Genomic DNA, 22,571 nt, shown 5'->3' on the forward strand with positions numbered 1-22,571 from the left:
TCATTTACAGACGGCGTTGAAGGCTCAGGCTAAGTTGCGCTGCCTCTTCACTTTTCAAATACATGCAGCGCTGGATCATCTTAAACTGCATGGGGCGCCCTCCAGGTGAGCTATTATTATTATTTTTGCCTTAGTCATAGGCATATTTATTTTTTTATTTTTTTTATATATATTTTTTTATTTATCTGACCTAGTGCATTCTGGTCTTGTTTCTGGTTTCAGGTTATGTTTTAGTCCTGAATTGTCTCGCGTGACTGGCCACACTACACTGCATAGATTTTTGCAGCAGCTAGGTTTTCATCAGGTTAGTCCACTACTAGTTCTTTTTAGATACAGACATTGCCATTGGTCAGGCTTTTTTGGTATTTAGATATATATTATTATATATATACATTCTTGTTGCCGATCCACCATGGTCTTGAAGGTTCCCTTTCATCTTGCACGGTTCTCTTTTGGGAGTCACTTACCCTCTTGTTCTGGTTTACACAGCTGTTGTAGCGGGGGCCGTATATGCTTATTTTCACTATGGTATACACGGTTCTTAATTGTTTTTAATAACTTAGGCTGCTAGCAGCAGTCCTTTTTCTCCTTCTTTAATTGTATGTTACAGGCAGTCGGCAAAGACTTTTTCATGTAGTAGCTTATAGTCGCTTTTGCGTACTTGTTTTTCAGAATGGTAACACCCACCTCCTGAGGAAGACGTTCAGTTAACCACCACTACACGTCGAAACCGGTCGGAAGAAAAAATTCTACAGGGATGTGATCTTTGCATTTGTTCTTCCTATCCACCCTGACAATAGATTGTTTGTGAATTATTTCTATTGTTTGTAAACACCGCAATAATGAGTGTTATTATGGGGACTAGTTATGAATTCCTCTTCCCCATTGGTTCTTAGCATGTTTTCTGTGTTTTTAGTACTTTGGATGTATGCCACGGTATGATGAGTTGTGTGTGTATGTATGTACTATGTATGTTGAGTATGAGTGATGAAGTTTTAGCCGATTTTCGGCATATTGTTGCTGCTGTTCTGTTATGTTAAAATGATCAGTGTATAATAATTTTGAGTGATTTATTCACTAGTTTTCAATTTTTGTATCACCTTTAATAAATTTGGATACATTTTTTCTAAACATATTTTGCTCTGGACATATCTTTTCTGTTTCTTGATGTAGTTTAATTCACATCAGCGTATTATCCATGGCTCACGTTTTCCTTGTGGCCCTTAATCCTGTATTTTTAAATTATTTTCCCTTGTCGTCTGATTTATGAAGTAATTGACTGCTTTCTTGAATGCTGCCAAACTTGCATTTTATAGAATTATCAATACTGTTTTCATAAATAACTTGCACAATCTCTTATAACCTCTTCTGAAATACTTGCATCTTCTGCTCGTCAGAGTTCACATACTCCTAACAGGTGCATATACGTCCAACTCAAGTAATCACAACCTCAACAAGATCTGTTGACCTCTGTATAGTTGATTAGATATGTTTAATCAATTTTGACTGACCACTTATCTGTAAAGGGCATAGATTAAGGAAATGTGCAAAGCATTGAACTTTCCCTACGAGTGTAATGCGCTCTGTCGCTTCCCGAAGCTAGGTCCATGCTGAATAAATACCCTAATAATTAGACTTGACGTGTTGCACTGATGATCTTGTCTCAGAGTAGCACTGCTGACCTCTAGTAAACCCTAGACTGTGGCTGGAGCAAGAAAGCGTGTCAATTTCTGAGAGAAGGCATTGGACGTTTGCTGCTGGTGATATTATTTTAGGCTAATGTTTTACAGATCCGATCAAAATCTTTTTCAGTCATTCATTGTATGAATTTCCAAAGAAAGGTTTGTAGTTAACTTTTAAGCCAGAAATCCCTCTGATCGGACTAAATAAAAATAATCTGCTCAGATGGTACCACAAATGTACTTACAAAGTCCCGTAAACCTCTACATCAGAGACTACTGATTGAGATGAGTTATAAAAGGTCAGTGAAGAACATTTCTATACAAAAGAAATACCCAGCAAAATGTATTTTTGTTCTTATTTCTTTTTTGGCTACTGACTGATGAAGAGTATCTGGGACTTCCAAACCTAATGCATTGTGCCATTTCAGCATGTTGTTAGCAGTGAGTCTAATAAAGGATATCAAAACTAGGATTGTGTGTCAATAGTGAACATTCTTGATAGAAGGCTGCCTTTGGTAAGCTGATGATCACGTGGAATGTTTTCTTTTACCACAATGTAAAGTAAATGTGTTTCCATTTTTTCTACCTGCTATAACATTGGCTTTGTTTTGATGCTGAGCAGAGTAAGTCCTATTGAAGAGTAACGGTGTGCTCTCCTCCCCATAGCTACTCCGCCAGCCGTCAGCCCGGTCATACTGGTTAGGATTAAACATGAGGATGATCCTTATTGCAGTAGCCAGAGCACCTTGGAGGTGCAGGGAAGCGATCACAGTCCAGGCAAAGGTGAGTTGGACAAGAACAGAAATGCATGCTCCCTCACTGAGGCACGCATGTTCATGGCCTGTGGATGCCTCCTGTTCATTCCGCCTTACGACTCCTTAAAATATATTCTGCAGTGATTTACAAACCTGCTGCTGGTTCTGGTGGTCAGTGCAGCGTTTCAATGGATTGCGGTTGTTTCCTCTTTGCATTTGTACACCAGCAGTTGTTTAAGATGGAGCTGTAGGGTAAGGAATCCTCAGTGACTTTATCCAGGGCCTTTCGTGAAACTGTTTAGGCAGAGAATGCACTGTTTCTGCACTGACGTTTGTGGAGCTGCATATGAGCATATTTAGCGGTCTGCACTTTGGGTAGTCCACAGGCCTTGGAATTGCGTGCCCGCAGTAAGCTTTTGTCAGACTTTTTAAATATGGGGCACTATGACCCTATTATAGGAAAAAGATTAATCTGAAGATTTATTTTGAGTAATGATCCGGCTTAAGGATAGCCTAGAGGTGCAAGGTATTCAGCTCCATAGCAGTCCCATGGTGAAATCCTAAGGTAGTGAACATTCACCTCCTTAAACTTCAAATATTTTTACTTTTCTGTGTAGACAAAATGCATCATCTGGGCAACTCTCTAATGAAGTGATTTTAATATAATCTGACCCGGGTCTCCTTGGTGAAAGACTCAGTTCTGACGTAGTAGGCACGTTCAAATGATTATGAACATAAACTGGCTGTGAGGATCTCCTAAACTCTACTGCTGAGAGAGCACTGACTTTTCAAAAAGGGAGTCGTGATAAAAACATCCTAATGTTTATAAATTTCAAAAGGCGTCAGGAAATATTGTATTAAATATTTTAGAGCCATGACTTTTTGGTGTGAAAATGACATGGACAGTAAAGTGATCATATAAGTATGTTCCCAAGTTAGTATTTTTATCTTTTAGTTTTCACAAGTCAAAATAATTGGAAGACTACATCTAAAAATGGATCCTTTGGCCGATGCAACTCCCAGGGAACTAATTCAGGGGGTGCCGCAGGGCGCTTGCCTTTCCCCCTTATTTTACATTTTCACAGTTCCATTCTTGGACTTTCTGGGTATCAATGGCATTGAATTTGCAAACTATGAGGATGGTACTCAGTGCATCATATCCCTCACTGGTATTTTTTCTGAAGATTAACTGAATATCAATAGGATATAAGGCCTTATCGGTGACTGGATGGCTGCTAATGGCCTATCACTCAATGCAAGTAAAACAGAGTTGATGCTTGTGGAAACTGAAACCAAAACTCTCAAAATGAAAAATGGGTAGTCTCAAGTACATATTGATGGGTGTACCCTTGTTAAAAAGAAGGTTAAGACACTAGGGGTGTATCTGGACTGTAACTTAAATATGAAGGGACAGGTTAACAGTCTAGTCACCTCTGCAGCCTATTACATCAAACCTTTGTCCCACGAACGTCCCGTTTCTGTCTTAGACAAGTCGAAAAACCTTGGCTCGTGTCCTCATGGGATCGAGATTAGATTACTGTAGCAGTCGACTGACTGGTTTACCCAACTGTGAGATCCACAGACTCCATGTAATGCAGAATAATGCAGTGAGAGTTATTGTTGATCGTAGCAGAAGGGATCATATCTCGGATGCGAGAAGGGATTTACATTGGTTACCAATTAGGGAGAGGATTCAGTTCAGTCTTATGGTGATTACACATAATTGTCTGAAAAATGCTGAGCCAACATACCTTAACCTGAACTGGTATTAAAAACCAGTAATTACAATCTAAGATCTAACAATCGCTCACTACTAAAGGTTCCCGTCTGCAGGCTATCGCAGGTGAAATCGGGAGCCTTTTATGCTGTAGCACCAGCATCCTGGAACGGTTTTCCCCACAAGCTCATAGAAATTACCTCCACTGTTGTCTTCAGAAAGGGATTAAAAACTCTTCTGTTTAATGAAACACCTGTCTGGTTGTTAACTCCGCTCATATTTTGTCTTTGTACGGCTCCTGAGTGTCTGTATTCTGTCCTCGATATCTAGCGCCCTTAAGCCTTGGGGTCAGTGGCCGCGCTATACAAATTTATTAAAGTTAAAGTAGATCTCCAACTGTTCGTATCAGTCTGTACTAACTCAGGACCTTGGTAGAGCGGCAGAGCAGTCAGGCTTATCATAAGAGGAAGATGTGAGCTGTAGATAAGTACACTGAACCTTAGTTAGACATGCACACCAAATAAACTCTTATACTTCTAATTCATGCAAAATTATATATTTATTAAATACGTAAGACATTTACACTAGAACACTTCGGAATACTTTAGATTACACTTCAAAGAGCACTTTCACTTTTGTGTTTTTGTTTGCGGTTACATTTGTAGCATAGTTGGAAAGGAAAAAAAACAATGGGCCTCATTACGAGTCTGGCAGTAGCCGTGCCGGTAAACCGGCACGATGCCTACAGACCCGTAGGGATTGACCGGCTCCGGAATTGCCGGATGTACCGGGGTATTACAGCCCCGGTGATCAGGTAATTCCGGAGGCGGCATTCTGTTACTCCCCATTCCCGTGGAGTGCCACAGGACTCTAGGGGAATGGGGGCAGTGGAAACACCGGCACCATGCGGTAATGGTGCCAGTGTTTCCACGTCTGTGTGCGGTCGGTGGTGTTACGCCCGCCAGGTCTGACCTGGCGGGCGTAACGCCACACGGCCACACAACTCAGGAGTTAGCCAGTCCGGAAAACAGTGCTGGTATGATTTTACGGCACCGTTAAATCCGGACTGGCTAACTCATAATGAGGCCCAATGTTATTAAATTATTGGTAACTACGCGCACCTGTGGATTCTAACGGTTCATATGGTAATATTCTGCAAACACATATAGTAAAGCCACTTAAAGGGAGGAAACTAGTTAGTTTGTGTAACATTAGATTGATTTAAGGTTCTAGAGAGGGTTTATTCACCCAGTAAGTCTTTTAAGTCCCAAAATGCAATCCTAGCTAAAGGCATTTCGGAGAGGGCTCAAAGTCTTGATAAGCAGCAGAATACGAAGAGTTCTGTGGATTTTGTCCAGTCTCTAGTGTTATAGAAACTGCAAGTTAACAACTAACAAGGGAGACATGTTAAGCACTCGATGAAAGGACGCAAGCAGCGGCTTGAGTCGGAGGTAAGAAGGGTGACTCTGGGCACCTCTACGTGCACTCCAACGCTCTGGAGCGACTACTTGAAATCCAATACCTTTTACTGCACAGTACCTTTTAGGTTTGAAGAAAATGTTTGTGGCGGATACTCTGCAATGTTGCAGCTCTGGGCCCAACCTCCTGATTCCTTGGTCTGATGACTGATGGCAGGACAATGGACGTGGTCTCTCAGCAGCAGTCTCGAGGGAGGACAGGGGCGCGACTTTCAGCAACTTCTTGGTTCACTCTGCGGTTTTGGCGCCTTTTCTGCCGCACCAACAAAGCACACGGATCGCCAGGTCAATCTTCTTTGCTTCCTGCAGTACCACACTCTGATGAGTGGGTCTGGGCGAGTTGGATCAGATCTCTGGAATGTCCTTACAGGTCCAGCAAAGATTTGGACGGATTCGTCCTTTCCATGGCAATGTTAAGGAATCCAATCGGGCGTCACACACCGGACCAGGACTCTTGCCCTTAGCCTACGATGCAGCGCTCAATTAGAATACTTTTTCTTTATTTCCTAGAATTCAGATTGATCTGGCACCCAACCCGTCTCACACCCCCTTTTTACAAATACCCCAGGTCACAGTGGACCATGAACCAGGCCGGTTGGTGGGAATACAATATTTATTTTAAACTAGCTGTCCCTGGCCACACGTTGCTGTGGCTCAGTCTGGTTAAATGGAACAGAAAGAAAAGAGAAAGCGCACATTTCTAATATGTTCAATTTCACAATGCTTGTGGGTAGTTTTTAATGGCTCTGGCGGTTCACCATGTTGAGGCAGTTTCATTTTCCCGGCGGCGCAACACATTCCTTTCGTTTCTCCATTAAATTTCAGAGCCTTGCAATAAGGACACACTTCAGTCGTGGTGCTGATGAGAACATGCCGGCTCAAACTATAATCATCAGCTGGGTTGTACCGGAATGCAAGGCCATTATAATCATGTGATTGTTTGACGCTGATCTGCTGTTTGCCGTTGACGTCTTTCAGCCTTTCTCAGCCTGTCGCGTTCATTTTGTTGAGAACGAAGCAGATCTGAAGCTGCAGAACACGATCGCCATGCTCGCAACCATGCATCCTGAAGTCTGGCTGCACGTCGCTGTGCTGCTTCCTCAGCACGTATTTGAGCCATTCTAAATCGGAAACATTGAAATGGAATCGTAAAATAGTTAGTATAGCGTGTGTTGCTTTTACGTCCAACAAATGACGCTGTCTTTCAGAAAAGGCATGTTTTTACCTGTCACAGGTGTGACATATATGTATAGTAGGTATATAAAAACACGCGCCTATTCGAATGCAACGTTGTGTCAAAATTTCAAAGCAATCGGTCAAGAACCTTCGGAGATTTTTGAAGAAACTAACATTTACATTTTTATTTATGTAGATTTGAAGAAAATCACACAATTTTAATATTGGGCAGCAATCACCAATGGGGTGATAATTACAATGTAAACTGATGAAATATGCTTGGTTGACCTTCTACTAGAACATATTCAAAGCACAGATGAATAGGAGCAATTTTACTGTTCGGGTAGATAGCACCTGAGTTAAGATTGTCCCCTGCAATGCTCCCTCAAACCCCAATTAATTGAATTTCGAGTGGATAGAAAGGAGCAGCAAGGAGTCGGGGATACTAGGCAGCAAGCAGAATTAAAATCTGACCTTCCCTCATGAAATGGGAGGCCAAACCTTTGCATTTGCATAAATGACACTCAGAATTGCGAAATAATTCATTTATATGTGTGCTCAAATAATGGGGTAAATTTGATTTTTAACTGTATCAGCGATGTAAGAACACTAGCAACTACAAGGCAAGGTATCAACAAAGGGCATACAGTTCAAAAATCAACTTGAAAGTAAGACACGATGCAGCCAAAATAACACGTTGGAAAGTTGCATTTTCTGCTTTTTACAAGTTTAAATGTCAAAAACGGTTTTAAAAACGGGTGAAAGAGACCCAATCAGAATGCAGTTTTTAGGCTGGGTGGTAGATACACATCATAGGGATAATATAGAAGTGAAAGAGTGACTCTAGCTGAATAACTGGATGAGATTTTCAATTTGGAAGGAGATTCGGTCTTGGGAAAATTAAAAGCAGTTAACAGAGAAAATCGGTTTGGAAAGAAAGGACAAGTTTTACTTAAACTAGATTTTCAAGAAAATAGCGCTGCCCATGAAACAGGTTAAGCAGCTGTCTTAACCCCCTTCACGCCGCGTGTCTCTTTATGAGGAAATGAATTAAATTATTCAACATATGACTAAGGATTTATGCAAGATGGATAATGAATGGAAGAATTGCGCTAAGACTAGAAAATCGAGGACAGAGTGCACAGAGAATTCAGACTATCTTAAAGAAATTATCAGGGTATTGATGGGATTACTTGGGAGGTGGGACAAAGACAAGTTATCCAGTTGGGGTATACTATGGGTTTGCTATGGGATGTGGTAATACTCGCAATCAGCGCTAGAGTTTGGTGTTTGGGACAGCCAACCAGGTTTCGGGACTTAAGGGAATATCTGGTCACTGGTCATTGCGGGGCTCTCCTAGCAGAAAACCTCTGGGCCTGTCTCCTCACGGCACAGCGGCATGCAGGTAGTGAGGTATAAAGCTGGTCTGGTCACAGGATACTCTCCAAAAGGGTACCACAGCTTTTTCCCCCTTCTCCCTGAGTTAGTGGGATTTTGTTATGGGGTTAGTTGGCTGCAAGCCTTCAACATTCACCTGAAAAGTAAACCCATACCACCACCACTGTGGTAAATCTATTCTAACATTTTGTCGGCAACCCCACTCTGCCAAATCTTGTGGTTGTTTTTTCTGGGCATTCTTTCAGGTGTGACTGGATTATCTAGATCCTGTGTGTTCTCTCATAAGATCACTGTTTGCCTGTTGGACTCAGTATTGGATTTCACAGGGGATCCCCAAAGATCTACCCTATTGAATCACAAAAAGGCTACGACCAATCGGTGGAGCTTACACAGACAGCTGTGTGAGGAGGCCCAGAAGATAGGGTACATGTTTTAACTATCCCTGAGAACCTTGTTGTCTCTGAGACGGATACAGTGTTCACTTCTAAAATGATCCTTCAGAGTAGGACAGTGAGGGGAAAATGTCAGCTACGCTCCTGTGAAATACATCAGCCTTGAGCTGGAGGGCCAGGAAGGGACAATTGCTTGCACACTCTGCTTCTTCTGTTTTGTATGTCTTCTAAAACACAGACTCGTGTGTGTTATACGTAAGTTAAAGGTGAAGGACACCCACATTTGAAGGATTCTGCTAACAAAAAGACATTTCTTGAAGCAGGCCATGATAACCTTGAGTTTTCCCTCACGGTTTTGCTTGAGTGGTAACCATCTGCTGCTTTATTATGTTCTTGGCAGAACTTTGTATCTGTGCCTTATTTAGAGTGTAAAAGGGGTGATGGATCTTGAGTAGACCAACCCCAGATGCCTCTTGTAAGAAGTAGTAAAATGTCTGTTTCAAAAATCTCTTCATAAGTTGAATGGGATTGTGTGGGTTTTTCGAAGTGCTTATGTTCCCACGGGGGCATCTTGATGCTCTAGAGACCTGAAAGAGAGTGGCTGTGCCTAACTGTCATTGCTTGCAAAACATTTGTAATCGATAGTAGATGGTGTGTGCCTTTGTGGGAGTTGTAGGAAGATTAGACCTGCTTGTATTCACATGAGGTGCCAGTTTTGCATGCATGGTATCAATCTTCTGAGCAAAGAACTTGGATATGTTGCTTACTGTTTGTGTGGAAGTCATTTACTAGACAGGAGCTGGGGGATTGTTAGGCAGAGTTTGTATGTGGTACCCTCTGGGACCACTACACACAACTATGACTACAGGTGTAAGCAAACCAACCTTTGGTATAAGTCTGTACTAGACAGTTTTGGTAGAGGAGCTGAGCCGCCAGGCTTCTCTCAAGAGGGGAATGTGAACAGTAATGATGTTACACAGAGGTCTACAATCACTGGTGTTACACTCAAGGTTTCTTTGATAAATATTTATATATCTGTCACTTATAAAACATTCATAAGGAGGCAATTATATAATAGACAAATATACTTCAATACTATTTTAGAATACTTTTCAAGAGGAGTAAAAGGCAAAGGTTATAGAACATGAAAGGTTACTTTAGACAGTGCAAATACTTTGAGTTCACCAGAAGAGTCAATTCAATAGGCTAGGCCAACGTCAATGGGCTCAAGTCTTGGATAGGATAAAGCGGTTCTGGTAAATAAACGGTAAAGTCTCTGCACAAGTTCTTGGAAGTAGTTTGTAAAAAGAATCATCTGTTGGTTCACAAGCTGATTAGGCCTGCGAGTTGCAAAAGTTTCAAGCACTCTTACTGCGAGAGTTAAGTACTCTCAGTCTTGTTTCACAGTACCTTACAATGAAGAAAAAGATGCAGCTGATGACTTCTGTTCCTGCAGATCTCGCTGTTCCTTTGCCTCAGTCGTGGGGACAAGAGGGAGGACATTGGGGGACTCCTGCACTGGGACTGGTCAAAAAGCTCGCAACTGGCACACTTCAATTCCGGTGGCTGTAAGTAACGCACACAAGCTGGTGTCCCTCTCCCTGGTTACACGGTTTCCTGCAGCATGCTGAGGATAATCCAACCAGCTCCAAGATAGGTGTCCAGGTGGCTTACTGTTGAGTTGATTGGTCCCACCAACTCAAAGGGAGAAGTCGTCCTGAGGGTCGTCTTTAAGTTTCTGGGCTAGGGGTTCCACAGAGAGCGCAAAGAGTATTGCAGAGAGGGGGCATGCCTGTTGCGTTCCTGTACCTAATTCAAACTAGCGGGAGTCTTCACTGTTGACATAGACTGAGGCCTTGGGTGATGTGTATACTGCCTGGACCCATCCCCTGACCTATTCCCACTTTGTGGGGGACTGCCTTCAAAAAGCCCCATTCAACCCTGTCGAAAGCCTTCTCCGCGTCGACCGAGAGGAGAGCTGGGTCAGTCCTCATGTGTTGAGATGCATTAAGTGTAGGGTCTTCCTCATGGTGTCGGCTTCTTGTCTGCCCAGTATGAAGCCGACCTGGTCAGTATGTATTAGACGTGGCATATACGTCGCCAGTCGGGCTGCCAGGATCCTAGTATATATTTTTGCATCAATGTTTAGTAAGGATATGGGGTGATACGAGCCGCATTGTACTGCTTCCTCGCTTCCTCCTGGTCTCCAACTTCTGGACGCGTTTCCAAAAGTTCAGCGGTGCAGTTGCAAATCTCCCTTTCCGATTTCAATCGTATTTTCCTGCCTCCATGTTCAAAAGAGAGGGAGAAAGGGTAACCCCACCTGTATCGAGTTCCTCGTTCCTTGAGCCATTTCGTAAGGGGGCCGCACGTTCGCCTAAGGGCCAGGGTCAATGACGAGAGGTCCTGGTAGATAGTGATCTGTGCTCCTCCAAGGGTGATTGAGCCTCCGGTCCTGTCTTTCTCGAGAATCCTGTCTTTATCCTGGTACCTGTGAAACCTGGCAAGGACAGATCTTGGACCACCCGTAGGGACGCTGGCCCTATGTATCCGCTCTGTTTTGGGCTCATCGATCTCCTCGTCCGCTGCCAATATTTTGATAATATCATGGATCGTTTTCCTGAGGTCCCCTTCTGTTTCGCCTTCATGTTCGGGGATGCCAGAGAAGCGTAGGTTGTTTCTCCTCTCGTTTTTCCAAATCGTCCATTTTCAGTCGGAATTCCTCCTCTCTTTGCTCTATCTCCCGTATTAGCAAGTCCATTTGGGTTTCCAGGGTGTCTATGGAGGAATACCTTCGAGTCTCTCTTCAGTCTTGTCCATTCGCTGTGTTATCTTGTCTATTTTTCTACTTTTGTTGGCTCCCATGTTCTTTATCTCATTCAGGAGAGAAGCAATGTCTCCTTTTGTTTGTTGCTGCTGCTTCTGTCCCTGAGGTCTCCATGATCACTGTATTTGTGCTGTCTGCGGCAGGTGATGGTGAGGAGTACTTGGCTAGTTTCAATTTAGTGTCCATATAGTGTCTGCTGTACTGGAGGAGGCACTCTCCCCAGTGCCGGAGGCCTTACCCTCCGTATCAATAATCGATACCGATGGCCCCAGAATGGTTCCAGGAGTGATTAGGTGTTCGAAGTGTCTATGTGGACCAAATGTCGGTTAGCAGTATATACGTTTTTTCTATTCACTTTTGCACAGCCTCCACTCCACAATCACTACAGGATTACTGTTATGTTCCTCTTTACTGTAGTCACTCACAGCGTGTTCTCATCATGCTGGGGACCAAGGGAATTCCTCTTCGTTACAGGAGATAGGGTCTCATGACTCCATAAGGCGTAATGGTCTTTGGATTAGACCTCCTGAGTTGCGCTCTCCCTCTGAATGATGTGGCTGGTATCGAAAGGTCATGGGGACCGAACGTGTGATACAGGCGCAGGGCACCACTCACAATTTGCAGCGCTAGGCGTTATCTGTGTGTTGGGACAATTTAGAGGTACCCCTTCTTTCCTGTGGGCGGCTCTGTCTGCCAGCACAGGGTCTCCGGTCTGATTAATGGTATCCCTATTAAAATGAGCTAGGTCCGGGTCGGCCAGACGGTATTAATGCCAAGCAGTGGCAGGGGCTGATGTTATGTTACTTTGCATTTATATAGCGCCTTATGTATCATTGGTATGATCTCAAAGCGCTGGTAGGATGAACGCCCTCGAAAACCGTAGTTCAAGTCAGTAGAGAGAGCGAAAGAGAGAGTCAATAGGGTACGTGGGTGCACCGGATATGTGTGCAGCTGGTGTGGCATTTGCATGATAGCTGCTTCTTAGCGGTAGGTGTGATGGTTGGGAGGTCAGGAATATGTGTTCATTCTGGTGGGTTGATACCCAGAGTGATTTCTGGCTGTGTTAGGCCTGAGGAGACGCTTAGGCTGGGTGTGTATGCTCACCTGGCTGAGTTTAATTAGGATGATGAGGAGTATGTAGCGGGTGTTAGTATGAGAACAGCTATACCGAATCTTTCATAGTATCGCTGTGTTCTAGTTGAGTGGTGGTGTATAGGAGAGAGTAAGCGTGGTGGTGTGATATAGTGGTTTTCGGTAAGGCGCTTGAGATCGAGCGCTTCTCTGTACCATCAATTCTATCAGTTTCATTCACTCTGTCCGTTCATTCAGCTTCGTCTGTTCATACATTTCATCTGGTTCGTCATTTAGTTTACTAGTCTTTTGTCATGACCCTTGCCCCTGGCCCTCACTGGCAAGTCAGTCTTCCAGTTAGGGCCAGGTCAAATGCCTTAAAACCTCATCCAAGACTCTCTTGGAGTCAGTCCTGGCGCCTTTGGCGCCAGGCTCATAACCATCATGAAGACCAACATTAGAATGGGACTATTTAACTTGGGACTATTTAACTTGGGGGGGGGGGGGGGGTTCAGCCAACATGGAGGCACACACATAGCTCAGTTACAAGGAACTGCGCTATGCGGTCTAGTCTTTTGGGTGTGGGAGGCCTGGGACTACTTTACCTGGACTACTTTGGGTGTGGCAGGCCTGAGACTATTTTACCTGGACTACTTTACCTGAGACTATTTAAACCGCACCCAAACAGCAGAACATGCTTTGCATTATTCTGCTGTGGGCAGCGTAACACTCGCCGTGTCCAGTTCTTTGATGCCAGCTTACCTGAAACCAAGGACCTGCAGAGAGCGAGAGAACACTACGAAACTTACCTGGAACAGTATCCTGTCTTCAATCCATCGCCGACTTCAGTTCCACTCCCCTGAAGGTACGAACTCCATCATCCGGCACTGCATGCATCCTGGAATGCCATAACCTGGAAAGAGGTGAAAGAAAGACAGCATTAGTAAACGTTTACTCACGTTTCCTCCCGAATGAAGAAAGCCACACAATTCTTACCTGGGTAGTCATCTCTTGGTCAGTATCATTGCTGGAACATTACGGCGCTCGGCAAGGAACATCGCAACCTGTAAGGAGAGAAAAGACGCAGGTTAGCAATATAAAAGGCGAAACAGCGCCGCGCATCGCACATTACTCACCGGACAGCATCGCGTACACCGCGCTTTCGACTACCGGCCCATGCTCATCTTCAAACTGCATGACAACATCAAAATACTTTCCATACCTAAAAGGAAAGAAGCAAGACATTATTATTCGAACTAAGAGGAACATAAGAACTGCATATAAAGACTGCAGACTGTAAAGCAGCAAACCTACAGAGTCGCAGCAAGCTTGAATTCCCAGAGGGGGGGGCTTGCACCAGTGAAGTAACTTGGTCGCTGCTCGCCCCCCACATCTACGCGCCCCTGCCACGAGGAGCAGGACTGAGAATCCACCTTTCACAATATTAAGGTGAGGAGAGGGCCCAAGGGGGGAGGAAGGAGTTGAGGCCAAGGGAGGTGGGAAAACATAAAGACAGTCTGGTATTGAATCCAGCTCTCCTATATTGCAGACCCATCTTTAACCAGAGGCCTTACCAAGGGACCGGGAGAGGGTTCGAGAGTGCAAATCATCCAACCAGGGCTGGGTGGCGCCCCGTGGATGCCAGGTGAGCGTAACATCTTTCCATTCATTGCATCATTCGATCCTTCATCTACATAAACTACTCCATCCAATCTGTTGATCAATATCATCCTTCCCATCTGCTTAGTGTGTTCCATCATTTTTATTCGTTCGATCTGTTCCATGTGTTTTACTCACTTCATAAGTTCCATCCACGCCTTTTCCGTTCCATCCACGCCTTTTCCGTTCCATCCACGCCTTTTCCGTTCCATCCACGCCTTTTCCGTTCCAACCACTTCTTTTCCGTTCCAACCACTTCTTTTCCGTTCCAACCACTTCTTTTCCGTTCTACTCTACGGTTCCATCCATTTCATTCAAGATCCATCCACTTGCTCCGTTCCATCCGATCCACCCACTTCGTCCGATCCATCCACTTTTTCCGATCCATCCACTCGTTCCATACACTTCATCTGCTCTATCCGTTCATTCCACTTTATCGGTTCCATCCGCGTCGTCCGATCCATCCGCTTCATCTCTTCCATCCGCATCATCTCTTCCATCCGCATCATCCTACTGCCTCTGATTAATCCGCTTTATTTGTTTCATACGCTGCATCCATTTCATCCACTGCATTAGTTTCACCGACTGCATCTACTTCATTTCTTTCATCCACTTCATTCGTTCTATTCAGTTTATCCGTTTTTATTTACCTTAGCAGTTTTAGTTTTCCATTTTCTCGATTGGGTCTCGATGCTGGTTTGTCATTTTTGATGCAGCAACCATTGGCTACTGTTTACTGTTGCTGTTATACTGTTTGTGTTAAGAGTCGATTTTTAAGGGAAGAGCCACGTTTTCAATAATATGCGGAAGGACATGAGGTCTTTGGTGAGTCGGTTGTTTTCAAGAGGAGTAAAAGGCAAAGGTTATTAGAACATGAAAGGTTACAATTATACTTTAGACAGTGCAAATACTTCGAGTTCACCAGAAGAGTCAATTCAATTCAATAGGCTATGCCAAAGTCAATGGGCTAAAGTCTTGGATAGGATAAAGCGGTTCTGGTAAGCAAGCGGTAAAGAACCCCTGCGCAAGTTCTTGGAAGTAGTTTGAAAAATAAGAATCATATGTTGGGTCACAAGCTGATTAGGCCTGCGAGTTGCAAAAGTTTCAAGCACTTTCACCGCGAGAGGTAAATACTGTCTTCTTTCACAGTACCTTACAATGAAGAAAAAGATGCAGATGAGGACTTCTGTTCCTGGCGGTTCCTGCAGATCTCGCTGTTCCTGTGCCTCAGTCGTGGGGACAAGAGGCAGGACGTCGGGGGACTCCTGCACTGCACTGGGACTGGTCAAAAAGCTTGCAACTGGCAAACTTCAATTCCGGTGGCTGTAAGTAACGTACACAAGCTGGTGTCCTTCTCCCTGGTTATACAGTCTCCTGCAGCACGCTGAGGAAAATGCAACCAGCTCCGAGATAGGTGTCCAGGTGGCTTACTGTTGTGTTGATTGGTCCCACCAACTCAAAGGGAGAAGTCGCCCTTGCAGGGGCTTCTCTTTTGAGGTGAACTTCGCGACTCGGACCTGCAGCAGGGCTTCACCGGGCAAACTAACGGTACAGGAGTTGCAGCAGCCGTCCTATTCAAGCTCGTCTTCGGTTCTTTCGTTCCAGTGGTCGGCTCTGCCTTCCAAACCAAGAGACTCTACTTTTTATTCAGTTCTCTCCCATTCATTCCAGCCTAGTTGTCACTCACCCAGCAGGGTGGCTGTCCTTGCTGGACAGTCAGCCAGCCAATCACCACAGAGTGCATTTGGGTCTCCTAGGAGACTAAGCACAGGGAGTTTAGGGCACCTCCCTCAGTTCCTGCCCACCCCAGTCACTCGAGCGCCAGAGGCAGTCTTCACTCTTAAAGCCCGCCAAAGGCAAATGAACAAAGAGACCAAATCTGGTTTGGCGCGCAGAGCAAAACTCTAGAAGGACCTTTACACAAAGAAATGGTGAAAAAAGGAGACCGGGACATGTTTTTACAGAGGGGGCTCGGACGCCATCTTGAAAAACATGGCTCCCACGATTTAACGTTACCGGAGCTACGAATAGTTTGCAGTCAGGAAAAATCATGTTAGTTAATTATAAAACCACTGCCACCAGCCATTCTGAGAGGAAAGGGTAGCATTTGACTGCTACATGAGTATCTAGACACAGGGGATAGTAAGTAACCCCTGCCGCACTCTATTGTAAGATAGTGTGTGCTGGGTCTAGGAATTTAAAAGACTAGTAAAGTCAATTTCACTTTACGGACTCCAGGAAACAGTAGTTTATCCCAGAGTAGGTATTTAAACCTTGGGAAGGCCTAAAAGTTTTCCCTGTGCCACTGCACTGAGGGTGCTGTGTGACACGAATGAAAAGATGATGCCTATGGAGTTGTTTAAACTCCATAACCAAAGAAAACACAGAGGTAAAACACATATCAAAATACATGAGTGTGGGAAAAGGGGTCCCGCTCTCTCCAGGTAAAAAAATCAAGTCCTCAAAATCCAGCAAAATTACTGGGGGTCTCTAAGGTGAAGGGAAGTAGCACATTTTTGAGAATTCTCCCTAGCAGGAATTACCTGTATTTACTAGATAAAAAAGCTATTTGGGTAAATTGGTGGCATTCTCAATTATATTCTTGAGTAGGTATTTTACTTTCAGGATCAAGGTCTTGTATAGCCTCTGTTTCTTGAGTTGAATCTGCAACACGGTTGTGCAAGGACGCCTCCATTTTCTCTCTACATTTTCATGTTGCGTATGAGGATATTTATCTCCTGTGTGTGGCATTTTTCATTTTTCTCAGCCAGATTTCATTTGCATACTTTTTATAGTAGCAATATATTCCACGAAGCCCAGCATATAACCTTCAAGCTTGATGGCGTTTAGGTCAGATGTTTCATTAATAAACCAATGTGAGGCTGGGATTTTTATCTGCTACTGCCTACGTAGTAAGTGATTTCCATGACCAGGTTTTCACCAGAGATGTGGGTTTAGTTGTAGTCATAGCTATTTTTGAAAGAGCAACAATTAAAGGGATGCAGAGATCATCTAACCAAGAAACCAACATATCACATGGCTGGTGCGTAGGGGGGGTTAAGCATGGCTGAGGGTCCAGAAAACGATTGTCGGAATCATGGTACAATTCGCACCAGGCACAGACTGGCAAGAATGGCCTTGCCTTTGGGTCACCACCAGCATGACTTCTCCGCAATTTTCTGCCAGAATACATTCCACAAGAGCATGGTGAGAAAGGTAGGAGAGACTACTCTTAGCCGCTGAGGCTCTGAGCAGCAGTCTGTTTGGTGCAAACAAAATGTATTAGTCAGGGGGACACATTTTAAGTTTTAAGCTTTGAGCCAGGCAGAACAACGCAATTGCCACTTCAATTTTCCACATGCGCAAAGCACACTTTCTTACTAGAAGAGTCCATTATCTGAAGCCAATGGCTAGTGGCAAGCGCACATTTTGAAGCCTGTTTAAAGCACATTTCCTCGCTTTTCAAGAAAGGAGAAATCTAGCCCTCTCACCAGTTTAAATTCTGTTGCCGTGTAAAATTGAGTAAAAGAGAACTCACTGGCCATAGTATAGCATGGTGCTCACAGGGGCAAATTAAAATGCAGAACACGTTTTATGTGATGGCAAGCCATTTCATGTGACAGTCTGTCTTGCATTTTTAATTTCTTTTCTTTTGACAGGTGATTCAGATGCTGTGTACACGATTAAAGGAGGTGAACAACAGTATTTGAAGGGTTCTGTGGACACAAGCAGAAGAGAAAGTCCAATGTCTTCAAATGCAGGTCAGTGGGAATTGACTAAACACTTATGCTATTCTTAAGTTCTCACATGTTGCGGGGTTCTTTATCCTTAAGGAAAAATTGACCACTTATCTTGCCAAACAATTTTTAAAAAATAGCCTGTGCTTGTAGGCAGAAGCTAAAATTGCCTTTTTTCACGTGTGGTCACTGTTGTGCATAAAGGACAGAAATGGCATTAATTGGGGCCTTTGTACTGAGCAAGCACATGCAGTTTTCAGTTGAAACATCATTCATTTGGACAACATTGTCGTTTAAAAATGCAACATTTAACACAACCTCAAATTTCACAATCTTGCTTTTGCTTGTTCTAAATGGTACATCTCCTAAGTTGACCATCTTCTCTCTCAAAAAAGGTGCACTTGTCTATCAGGTTTTTTGTATTTTTAATATGTGTTCAGTTCAGATTTTTGAACAGCTAAACCTGCTTGAAATTGTGAATATTTTAGGGAAAATAGGTGGTCTTAAATCTCACTGTTTTCTTGGCTGGCTGTTCAACAGCTTTGCTTCCAAGTAACTGTGCTTCATTTCCTGCAATAAATGTGGCATTTCCCAAGAGTGGCTTTTCACACCCAGTAGTGCCTTGCAGAGCATGGCCTCATTTAGCAATGCATCAGATCTTAAAATGGATACGCCGGTCTAATGGAATCCAATGCGTACCACCAAGCACATTCCAGTTTTGTTCATATGAGCATAGGACAGGGGTTGTGAATTTTAAATAAAAATACAAGACCTTATTAAAATATCAATGTGACAGATTGTCATCTGCAAGGGTGTGAGATTCCTGTTTTTTATATTCATTAAAATAAAATCATGCAGGTCGTTCTATTTCTGAAAGTGGAGTGTGTTAATCGGACCCCCCTTTGCGTAAAGTTCAATGATATGATATGACATTTGTAACACGCCTATACACAAGTGTTTCAAGGCGCGAGTGCCTTGAAACACTATGTGCCTTGAAACAATGTATGTATGCCAAAAGCATAGTACATCCATGTGCCTTAGCTGCACTATTCCCCTGACCTCTGAAGCCCCTTCTCTCTAGTGGCAGGGCAGGTTGAAAGGTCACATGTGCATCCCCCGACAGCTGCTGTGAGCCAGAGTCGACGCAGCCAGAGGTGGCAGTTTACTTTTTTCTCCTGTGATCTCAAATATAATAAATGTTGTCCTCACTTAGGTGGCAGGGTAATCACTACAAATAAGCCATAAATGGTTATGTTATGGTAACTGATAAGAGCACGCAATTATTAAAGCAACATCAATTTGATATATCCCACCATTGTCAACCATGTGAGTCCAGGTCAGTGATGTGAAGGTAATGCATATTCATGGGTAGCCTGGCTGTCTCCAATGCTCCAATAAGACAAGAGACAAGATGTTGTCTTTTTGTTTGATTCCTTGGGAGGATGGGTAATGCCTCCCCTAAGGCCACACCAGGAGATTGGGAAAAGGGGTCCTCCCAACAAAGGCCAGCCTCGCATCAGGGCACTACACTAAAGAGGGCCTTTTGAGGTCAGTATGGCACGAGGAAAGGGGCAGAGTTAGAGTAGCCATAGAGGAAACGGTGGATCTGCGAACAGGTTCCACCATTGTGCTTTTCTCTTAGAGCTCTTTCCCTTCCTGTCCTCTCCAGTTCCTGCAGTACAAGGCGCTCTGGGTATTAGGTAATAAGGCATTGCACTTGTAACAGAGAACGGGATTGGAACCCTTAAACGAGGCTTTGTTTTGTTCAACCGGATGTGCCATTTTACCATTCTAGGGGAAGGGGTCTCCCATGCCTTCCATGATTCAATTTGGACTTTCAAGAAGTCTTCATTTGACCTCTATTGGAAGTGCATTCCATTACAAAATCCTACAAAAGTGAGGTGAAGATAGAAAGCATCCAAGGTAGGGTAGAGCTCATTGGGGGTGAGCTGCTGTGGACAAAGGCCACTCAGCCAGCTCCACTGGACCTGGGCTCCTTACTGGAGTCAACGTAACTCTATGCAGTGGGAGAGTAGAACAAGAAAGACTTGCTGTGCCCTAGAGACCCTGGATTGCACTCCAGCAACCAGAAAGCCCAAGAACCACTGGAATCCTATCTGCACAGCTTCGAACCACATTAACACCGACAGTACCCACATGATTGCTTTTGGCACTCTTTGTTTATTCAAACTGCTCTCCTGCTTCTTCGAACTGGCTTGAAGCTGCCTTGCACCAGTAACACTCATTGCTGACTCAACTTAAACAGCGGCTCACTTGTTTTGAAGCCTTCGACCCGCTGTATCTTCAAGCACCACTTCGAATCAACAGGACCTCACTTCGAACTGACTCGAACTGCTGGAAGTTATTGTGTCACACACCGACTTGGCCTAGTGGCAACATTGTCTCGAACCGACTAGACCTCAGACTCGCACCTCTTGGACCCTTCGGACTGCATCGCCTTGAACGCCAACTCTAACCGCATAGAGTCCTGTATTGAAGCTGACTCTATGGCGACACGTGGCTGAGCCACATGACTGTAAGCATTTATTTAAAAGCCGGTTGAAACGCAAGGAAAGCACAGATAAACTCACTTTAATGCTTTCGAACCACCTAAGACATGGAAAGGAGTACTGTCAAGAGGCCCTGTCAAATTTCAATACAGGGTTCAAGCCATAGCATTTAGAAGAGGGTTCCTTTGAAGGAAAGGTGCAAAAAGTAAAATGTTTCCTAATATTCAAAATATTCAACCAGAATGCATTCCTATGCCTACAGCCAAACCCCACACTTCTAACCAGGAACAACGATCAGATGTGCTACCAAACCACTGCATTTCTGCACCTAACTGCATGGTACTCGAGGTTCAGGTATGAACATTTGAACTTTTCCCAAAGATGTAAGTGCTGGTAGCTGCCAGGGTGGAATCGACAAGAGCCATCTACGCCAAGAAATGGAAAAATAAGTATCGAATCATTCCCTTAGTCACAGGTTATTTCCTGCACCCCTGAAGCATGCTTAGTTATCCCCCCCAGCCCTCCTTTTGAAGAAGCCTACGATAGATACTGCGCTTCCAGCAAATTATCGTCATATTTCCCTTCTTATGTTTTTGATGAAAGTCTTAGAAGCTATAGTTACACCTCAGTTCAGGAAAATGGTTTGGAGGGTCCCTCCATCTTGGATCCTTTTCACATCTATGGGCACTAGATCCATGCTGGTGTCTGGTATCGATGACCTCACCGTTGATGTTGGACTAGGGCAGGGTTGGGTTTTTAATCTTGTTGGATTTGTCCGCAGCCTTTGATACCATCAACCACTCCATCCTGTGTCCGTGTCTTGGTGAGGTTGGAGTTTCTGACACAGCACTTCTTTGGTTCAGGTCCGTTCTCTTGGAACGATCCCAGACGCTTTCTCTCCCTCCTTTTAGGTCTACCCCTTCTGTTCTCACTTGTGGGGTCTGTGAAAAACCTGAGGGTATTTCACTGGCCAGAACCTTGGGGAATGACGTGGAAACATCCAGGGGAGAGACGCGGTATGCCCCCCCATTCGACACTTCCTCCACCCTTTATAGGTCGTTATGAATCCTGTCCTGTTGTCCCCTCCCCAATTGCAACAGGTACCAACATTATAGGGAGGCGTAGGAGAAGAAATATATCCCTATGAGACATCCCCTCAGTCACTAAGGGACATTATGACATTATCATCTAAAACCCATTTACCTATAACATAAATCTGCTCCCTTCCCCCTGACAAACACGTACACAAGTTTCGCTCCATCATTAGGCAACACTACTTCGCCCATATTCCCCCCCGCCTCCCCATCCCCATTGCCTTTTTTCACAACCACTGGGACGACGAAGAAGAGGAACAGAGCTATGAAGATTACCCATAGGAACCAATGTACCAAGGATTCCTATGGGCAGTCTCAATCTTGTCCCATTAAAGAGGACAAGCGAGTCGGGCCACCCTTTTCAACCACCCACACCTGAAACTGGTTAGACTTCCCTACCAGTATACAAAGCAGAGCACAGGAGAGCACTCTGAGCGAGCTGGGGATGCAGTGTGGACCAGAGGAATTAAAGAGGCGAGTGCTGAAAGAACCCTGGAAGGGAGCTGAGGGCCCAGAAACTGATCCTGCTTTGTTGAAGGGCTGAAGCTGGGCTGAGGAGCTGTGCTTTGCAAGAGCCACAGAGGGCAGATTGTATCCTGCTGACTCTGTCCACAGAAGTACTTGTTTCCCCTGGGCATATGAAGGGAAGCCCAGGTGTCTTAGGGGCAGGTGGGAAGACCCTGACCTCGACCCAGAGAGCTCCAGAGAAGTTGCTTGCCAGAGCTGCGCTAAACGGGTGAGTCTCATGGCAATAGAGAGGAAATCCTGGTGAGCGTGCGTGTGTGTGTGTGTGTGTGTGTGGCTGAAGCGGGAACCTGAACATTGAATTTGAGATACAAAGCAAGAAAGAAAAGCCCATGAAAGGCATTATGGGACTTGAAGTTCTTTTTGAAATGCAGTGAAAGTAGAAACACATTGAGTGGCAGCCGGCAAGAAGGGATATGAGAAACCAGTGTTAGCACACGTGAATTGCCAGCTGCAAAGGAAGACCGCTAAAAGGGTTGGTGAAACCCAGAGAAAGGGTAAAATGAGAAAGTAAAGCGGGCAAGTAGCCCAGGGGAATCTAAGCAAAAGT

General features: G+C 44.3%; 1 protein-coding gene across 4 annotated transcripts in view; it reads left to right on the forward strand.

Annotated features, from left to right (window-relative positions):
- LOC138580121 (zinc finger protein 684-like) overlaps positions 1-22,571 on the forward strand; it is an 84,530-nt gene that overhangs the window by 34,323 nt on the left and 27,636 nt on the right. For 3 of the 4 annotated variants that reach the window (XM_069650404.1, XM_069650401.1, XM_069650400.1), the window contains exons 4-5: positions 2,349-2,465; positions 17,815-17,916. In XM_069650404.1, the coding sequence (XP_069506505.1) occupies positions 2,349-2,465; positions 17,815-17,916 (219 nt within the window). The remainder of the gene's footprint in view (positions 1-2,348; positions 2,466-17,814; positions 17,917-22,571) is intronic. The other variant, XM_069650403.1, reaches the window with a different exon arrangement.

The sequence above is a fragment of the Ambystoma mexicanum genome, chromosome 3p (genome assembly GCF_040938575.1).
Source record: "Ambystoma mexicanum isolate Mex_15411 chromosome 3p, UKY_AmexF1_1, whole genome shotgun sequence".
Lineage (NCBI taxonomy): Eukaryota > Metazoa > Chordata > Amphibia > Caudata > Ambystomatidae > Ambystoma > Ambystoma mexicanum.